We start from the raw sequence: 7706 nt of genomic DNA, 5'->3' as shown, positions 1-7706 counted from the left end.
TAGAGGTTATGATTGATCTTCTAGGATAGTTGCTGCAGAGGTTGTGTGTTTGGGTTTGACTGTCAGGTATGATGTGACCATCATTAATTTCTATTTTTAGTCTCTCAGATCTTTTTATTACCTTGGCTGACAAGGAGTCCAGCTCTCAAATGCCATCTCCTGCCATCACCCTATTCCCCTTGGAGCTTATCAGTGATACTGGGTGTCTCCAAGTGCATTCCTTTTAAAAAAATTTGTTTTAATTAGTTACACATGACAGTCCAATGATCTTGACATATCATACATTTGAATCTCATTTTTCTGAGTGTACAGGTTGCAGAATCACATTGGTCATGCAGTCATGTTCCAAGTGCATTCCTATTGCTCTTATTTGCAGTGTTCCTCTAAGTTCTGCTAGACATTGTAGTAGCTGGTGCATTTTACTACTTTAGCTAGTATATGCACCATATAATACCGTTTCTCTAAATTTTTTTTTTTTTGTACTGAGGATTGAACCCAGGTGTGCTTAACCACTAAGACACATCCCCAGCCCTTTTTTGTTGTATTTTATTTAGAGTCAGGGCCTCCCTGAGTTGCTTAGGGCCTCACTAAATAGCTGAGGTTGTCTTTGTACTCGAGATCTTCCTGCCTCAGCCTCCAGAGCTGCTGGGATTACAGGTGTTCGACACTGCGCCCAGCTTCTCTAAACCTTTGCTCGATTTTTCTACTGTCTGCCTTTGCAGTGGTAGCATTTCTCCTTAACGTACTGTGGATCATTCTTTTCTCCAAGCTTCTGAGAGTTGCTTTTAAGAATGTGAGTACTGTCTTAACAAAGTCCTTGCCAGGGTGTTAAAACTCTCTTGTATTACAGGAGAATTCTTCTAAATTGCCAGACTCTCTCTTTAACAGGCTGATATCCAGCAGCTTCAGTTCTATACTTGATTCCTACTGGTTTATGTTGGGTGAATCCTGCAGAACACACACACACACACCTGCGCACACACACGCGCATGCACACACACACACACACAATTATGTGCTTTTCTTCCCTCCCCTTCATTGTTTACAGGCCCATATTTCTGGGCTTAACTTTACTTACTGGCCTTGTGGTGGAGAGAGGAGGTAAGGGTAGGTTTTGAGTTCGCTGCATGTTGCCTTGCCAGGCAGCTGCTTCTGTCAACTTAATGCAAGGCAGTGTCAACCATTAACAGAGAAGAGCAGGCCAGTTCTCCAGGCTTGGGGTCTGGGAATTCAAGATATTCAAATCTGTCCAGCTAGTTGTCTTTCCCCCATGTCTCAGAGCCCAATCAGAGCACAGACTTGCCTAATTTGAGAATTCAACCTATCTGTTCAGTAAACTGTGGGTGAGGTGCTTATGTTCCTACCCCTAGCTCCAAGAGATATAAGACTAATTGTATGAGTTGAAGAGACTGCCTGGATCTCAGATTTAGATTTCATTGGTAATTAACCGTCCTTCTCTTTCCCAAAAGCATTGATTATTTTAGAAATGGCCATTTTTTCCACATTATTATTATTATTATTTTTTTTTGGTACCAGGGATTGAACCCAGGGGGAACTCAACCACTGAGCCACACCCCCAGTTCTTTTTTGTAGTTTAGAGACAGGGTCTCACTGAGTTGCTTAGGGCCTCACTAAGTTGCTGAGGATCACTTTGAACTTGTGATCCTCCTGCCTGAACCCTCAAATGTTGAGATGATCTGCTGGGAATATGGGCACCACCACACCCATCCCGCCCACTACTCTTTCTTAGTGCAGCCCTCCACTCTCAGTCTAACACTGGGGCTCTTGCCCCTCATTTCTTGAATGCTTTCTACTCTATTCCATATTGATTCTGTCACAATTCCTAATGATTTAAAAATATGTTTGGATGGTTCTTCCAACACAATGGTATGACTCCTTCTTTCAGAATTCTCAAGCAATCCAAACTCCTGTATCTCACATTTCCCTGATTTTCTAGGGATGTTGAACATTTTGAACATTTTTTTTCATATTTGTTAGTCCTTTGTATTTCTTCTTTTCAGAAGTGTGTTTAGTTCTTTTGCCCACTTATTGATTGGTTCTTTTGTGATTTTTTGGGGGGATTAAGCTTTTCGAGTTCTTAATATATTCTAATATTAATTCCCTGTCAGAAGAGTAGTGGTAAAGATTTTCTCATTCCATAAGCTCTTTATTCATGATCTTAATTTTTTCCTTTGGGATTTCGATGGAATGGAAGAAGGGAATTGAGGGAGAAGGAGGAGGGATGGAAAAGGGAGAAACTGTGGAATGAAATTGATCATATTATGCTATGTACATATGTGAATATGTCAGAGTGCATTCTATCATTATGTATTATCTAAAAAGCAACTGATTATAAACCTAAAAATAAATAGAAGGAAGAGTAATAGAGAGGAAGAGGAAGAGGGGAGAGAGGAGGTAAGGAAAAGTGGAAGTACTGGGTATTAAAATGGAACCAATTATATTCTATGCATGTATGAGTGTCAAAAATGAAACCCACTATTATGTAAAACTATAATGCAATAATAAAAACATTTAAAAATCAAGGAACACAAAAAGTAAAATAAGACAATTTAAAAATATACTACAATGAGTAGAAAAGTCACATATAAAAGGAATAACAACTTGATTGGCAGACTTTTTATCTTGGAACCACAAAAATGGCAATAAGCGAATATTGTTCCAGCAGTTATATATCATTTTATATTTAAGAATGAATATGTAATAATGGCATTTGTTTCTTTTTAAAATTTATTTTGCATTACAATTCTTAATACACCATTATAAAATAATTTATCATATCTCTGATTATATATAAGGTATGTTGACACCAAATTGAAATGTTCATACATGAGTAATATTGGCCTTTTCAGGCATACAATACTAGGATAGTTTATCATGAAGAACCTTGTTCAAACTTATAGAACCAAGATAAGTTTACCACACATAAGACATGGTATAAATAACTATTAAAGGATATTCTTCAGCCAGATGAAAATTGTGGCTAGACTGAATGAGTAGAATGTTAAGAATAAAAAGGTAGGAAAGAATCGGTAATGTGGAGTTGGAGTTGTAGCTCAGCAGTAGAACCCTTGCCTAGTCCATGGAGGCACTGGGTTCAATCCTCTGCATTACATAAAAAAATAGATGAATAAATAAAACGAAGGTTTTCTGTTCAGCTACAACTAAAAATTAAAAATAATAATTAGTAAGTTGCGGTGGTCAATCTGAATAGTTACTGATGTTTTGAAATGAAATGACCCTTTGACTTCAGTTTTGTAATATTTTACTTTATAGAAATGAAGCAAACATGGTAATAAATTAACATTTCAAATGTTACAAGTTTTATTTACATTAGAAAAAAATCAGCGTACTATTTAAATGGTAGAAAACACTGTGGAATAGCAGTAAAGCAAACATTTCCATCAGCCTATTGGTTTAAATCACCAGATGAACATATTTCAAAAATATATTCCAATGCATGCTGACAACATCTGATAAAATTCCACATAAATCTCATTTACATTCAGAAGTAAGATTGGAAGAGAATTTCTTCAACAGGTTAAGAGACTGCTGAGAACAAACACCATACAATCAGATGTAGCAACCATCATACTGTTTGGCAGTTCACTGGGGCAGCAGCTGGAAAAATCAAGAACTAGACATGCTATGGCTGAATGTCTTCATAAATCCATGGGAAAACACAGAAGGAAACTCACAGCAGAAGAAATCCAATGATTTCTTGGTTTGGGGGAAAAAGAGGGGAGTGGTGATATGAGTTAAAAAGTGCATTTTGAGAGAAAACAACGTCTACAAAATGCAGGGAAATGGTGTGTGTGTGTGTTTAGAGAATGATCCTGTGAAGAAGTCTCCAAAATCTGAAAACACAGTTTTTGGTTTCCCTGAAGATTTTCCATTTCCAAGATGAATTGTGGAGTCTGCCTTCTCTTCCTGAAGTCTTTATTTCCTTACAATCCGGTACAGAAAAAACAATTGTCAGCACAGAATTGCTGACTATTGAGGGGCTCTGAGGATCCAGCATGCCCCCCAGGAGAGTGTCCAGGAGTTGGGTCCGGTGGTGGGGTGGGGAGAAGTTCCTTTCTTCCTAGAAGAGACATCTGCAGGCTTTGCTCCTAGGGCGTGGAGAGCACTGAGGACGCGCCTGGGGACTTGAACTTGGAGAGGGAGGTAGAGGTTGCAGCGGTGAGGTGGGGAAGGGCCTCAGAAGGTGGAAATCCACGTCGTAGGCGGGATTAGAAGAGCGCCTCACTGGACTAGGGGTGGGGGCCCAAGCAGGGAGATATGGGATGGGCCCCCGCGGGCCGGCTGGAGGGTCCATCCATTGCTCCTCGAACTCCTCTATTTTTCTGACGATCTCTGGCATAAATTCGCAGAAGAATCCCTGCTCGACGACCCTGTTCTCACCGAGGGGTCTCAGGAAGGCGCCCAGTTCCGGGTCTTCAGGACAGTCTCCCTGGGCTCCTGGGCGTTGGTCGGTGGCTCCCACGAGGCCCTCAGGGATCAGAATGAGGTTGTGTCCTTGGAGATTCACTTGCAGGACCGAGGATGGCGCAGGCTGTAGCACCAGGTGGCCGTCGTCCATGGGTACCTGTAAGGAGCAGCCCGCTGCCAGAACCACCACGGAGGGGAGCGCGGTGGCGTTGGCTGCTGCTGCTGATGCTGCAGAGTTTTGCAGGTTGGGTGCCGCTGGGGGCTCTGCGGGGTCTGCAGGGTCGTCTAGTCGGCGGCGTTTGGCAGGACCAGGTCCTTCAGGCTGTGGTCCCCCCCAGGGCGCGGGGCAGGCGCTGGGGCTTCGTGGACGAATGCCCACCATGTCGAAGGCGCTGTGGTGGATGCTCCCGTTTCGGGGCAAAGTGAGTGCGGAGCACAGGTGGCAGTTGCTGCGCGCAGTGACAGTCGGGTCAGGAGGATAGGTGAGGTGCGCTAAGCTTTTGGGTGGGCCGCAGTCCTGGCTTCTGTGGATCTGCGCCCGCTGCTGTGCTTGGCGTCTGGCTTTGGAACCTTGCTCCTATGCACTGACCCGGATGTGTCCTGGAGGGCCAGTTATATTGCCTGAGCAACCCAAGCTCCATTGTTACGCTAAGCCCCGCCCCTACGGAGCTCCGCCCCTAGATGGGAGGAGTCGGCTGGCTAATAGCTTTGGCTGTGGGGAAATACCTGTGTGGGTCCTTGGGGGGCAGAATCACTGGTTATTCTTGGGTGGAGGGATAAAAACAGGCATCGAATTTCAAGATGGCTAATGTTAGAATTCTTGTTTTCCAGGATTCTGGGGAAAACACTCAAAAAGATCCCTGCATCTAGTAATCCCCACCTGCTGACCCACCCAAAGGCTACTTAAAGTCCCCCCCACCCCCCTTTGTTCTTTCTGGTGCTGGGATTTGAACTGGGGAACTTACACATGCTAAGCAAGCATTCTACCCCTGAGCTACATTCCCATTCTGAATTTATTACAATTATTTTTTTTGTGGGGAGGAGGAGGTACTTTGAACTTGGGAGCACTGGATCCCTGAGCCACATCCCCAGCTCTTTATGTATTTTATTTAGAGATAGGGTCTCCTTAGGTTGTTTAGCGCCTTACTGTTGCTGAAATTGGCTTTGAACTCCTGATCCTCTTGCCTCAGCCTGCTAAGTTGCTGGGGTTGCAGGCTTGCAGCACCATGCCTGGCCTGAAATTCTTTTTAATGTTTCACAATCGTTTTATACCATACAGGTATTTCCCCACAGCCAAAGCTATTAGCCAGCCGACTCCTCCCATCTAGGGGCGGAGCTCCGTAGGGGCGGGGCTTAGCGTGACAATGGAACTTGGGTTGCTCAGATAAATGCAAAGTGCAGATTTTTCTTTCAGGAAAAGTGCTTTTTAAATACTAACATGAAAAGCTTTATGGCAGTTTGTTCCTGAAGGTTAAGGCCTGTATTAAAAGTGTTAATTGCATTATTAAAATTAAAGCAATACAATTAACTTTTTTTCTTTTTTATTGAGCACTTCTATGTCCACCATTTTACTGTTTTAAAAATTGATTTTCCTAGGCGTGGTGGTGCATGTCTGTAATCTGGGCGATTTGGCTGGTTGAAACCGGGAGATCCCAAGTTTAAAGCCAGCCTCAACAATTTAAAGAGATCTTAAGCAATTTAGAGAGAGCCTGTCTCAAAAAACAAAGTGCTGAGGATGTGGCTCAATGGTTAAATTGTTACCCCTGGGTTTAATCCCTGGTACTTCCTCACCCAGGTCTTGCCAAATATGATCTTTTTTTTTTCCTTACAACAGCTGAGGCTCTAAGTGGTAAAGCAAAATTTCTCAAAATTAAACACTTCATTTATGTTGGGTGTAGAATCAAATGCAATCATGACTTTAAATCAAATATACTTAATTTATGTATTTATTGTATTTACCTAACCAACGCTGATTTGGTACTGTGTGTGCCTTTCAAATGAACATGTGTGTCTACCCTGTTTTATTTCCAATTTTTTTTTTCTTGGTTTACATTCCCGGGATCCCAGTGTGTCAATTACACTACATTCTTGCAAAACATTTATCTCTCATATGTCTGCCTGTCTGCTGGCCTGCCTGCTTTTCTTCCATTCATCAGTGCATATAAAATGTACAGAATCGTAACTTTCACTATGGCTTATTTGTACATACACAAAACCATAATTGGATCAATTTCATTCCTTAGTGCTTCCCCCACTGTTCCTTCTTTTCTCCCGGGATCCCTTCCCTCTACTCTCCTAGTCTCCCTTCTAATTTCATGAGTTTTTTTTCCCCTTCTAGCTTCCACACATGAGAGAAAATACATGGTACTTTTCTCTCTGATTTTGCCTTATTCACTAAAAAAATTATGGTCTCCAGTTTCATCCATTTTTCTGCAAGTGACATTTATTTACGTCTGAAGAAAACTGCATTGTGTGTGAGTGTGTGCATATATGTGTGTGTATATATATATATATATATATATATATATATATATATATATACACACACACACACACACACATATATATGTTTTTCTCTTTATCCATTTATCTGTTGACAGACATCTTGGTTGATCCCATAACTTGGCTAATGTGAATCCTGCTGCAATAAACATGGTATGCATGTTATCTGTAAAATGTGCTGTCTTTATTTTTTATTTTTTGATAAATACCCAAAGTGGTATTGCTGGATCATATGGAAGATTTATTTTTAGCCTTTTGAAGAACCCCCATACTGATTTGCATAGTGGCTGTACTAATTTATATTTCCACCCACAGTTGGTAAGAGTTTCTTACCCCGTCATTCCATCCTCTCCAGCATTTATTGTTTGTATTCTTGATGGCTGCCCTTCTAACTGAAGTGACACTGAATCTCAGTATAGGTTTTTTTGTTTTTGTACTGGGGATTGAACCCAGGGTCTTTTAACCACTGAGCCACATCCCCAGGTCCTTATTTGTATTCTATTTAGAGACAGGGTCTCACAGAGTTGCTAAGGGCCTCACTAAGTTGCTGAGGCTGGATTTGAACTCACAATCCTCCTGCCTCAGGCTCCCTAGCAGCTAGGATTACAGGGATGCACCACTGCTCAGTACAGTTTTGATGTGCATTTCCCTTTATTTATTTATTTATTTTTATGTGGTCTAGAGGATTCAACCCAGGGCCTTGCTGGTGCTAGGCAAGTGCTCTGCTGCTGAGCCACAACCCCAATCCTGATGTG

General features: G+C 41.9%; 1 protein-coding gene across 1 annotated transcript; it reads right to left on the bottom strand.

The window, feature by feature from the left end:
- Positions 1 to 4102: 4102 nt before the first annotated feature.
- On the bottom strand, positions 4103 to 4831 carry LOC143642185 (proline-rich protein 23C-like). The gene has a single exon (XM_077110346.1). It carries the CDS (start codon positions 4829 to 4831, stop codon positions 4103 to 4105), a length of 729 nt encoding a protein of 242 aa, XP_076966461.1.
- Between the last annotated feature and the right edge of the window lie 2875 nt (positions 4832 to 7706).

The sequence above is a fragment of the Callospermophilus lateralis genome, chromosome 10, assembly GCF_048772815.1.
Source record: "Callospermophilus lateralis isolate mCalLat2 chromosome 10, mCalLat2.hap1, whole genome shotgun sequence".
Lineage (NCBI taxonomy): Eukaryota > Metazoa > Chordata > Mammalia > Rodentia > Sciuridae > Callospermophilus > Callospermophilus lateralis.
This window is presented reverse-complemented; position numbering and strand designations above follow the sequence as displayed.

What these genes read in the sequence shown, in the direction of transcription:
- LOC143642185 (XM_077110346.1), bottom strand. Translation starts at nt 4,831, where the DNA reads ATGGTGGGCATTCGTCCACGAAGCCCCAGCGCCTGCCCCGCGCCCTGG.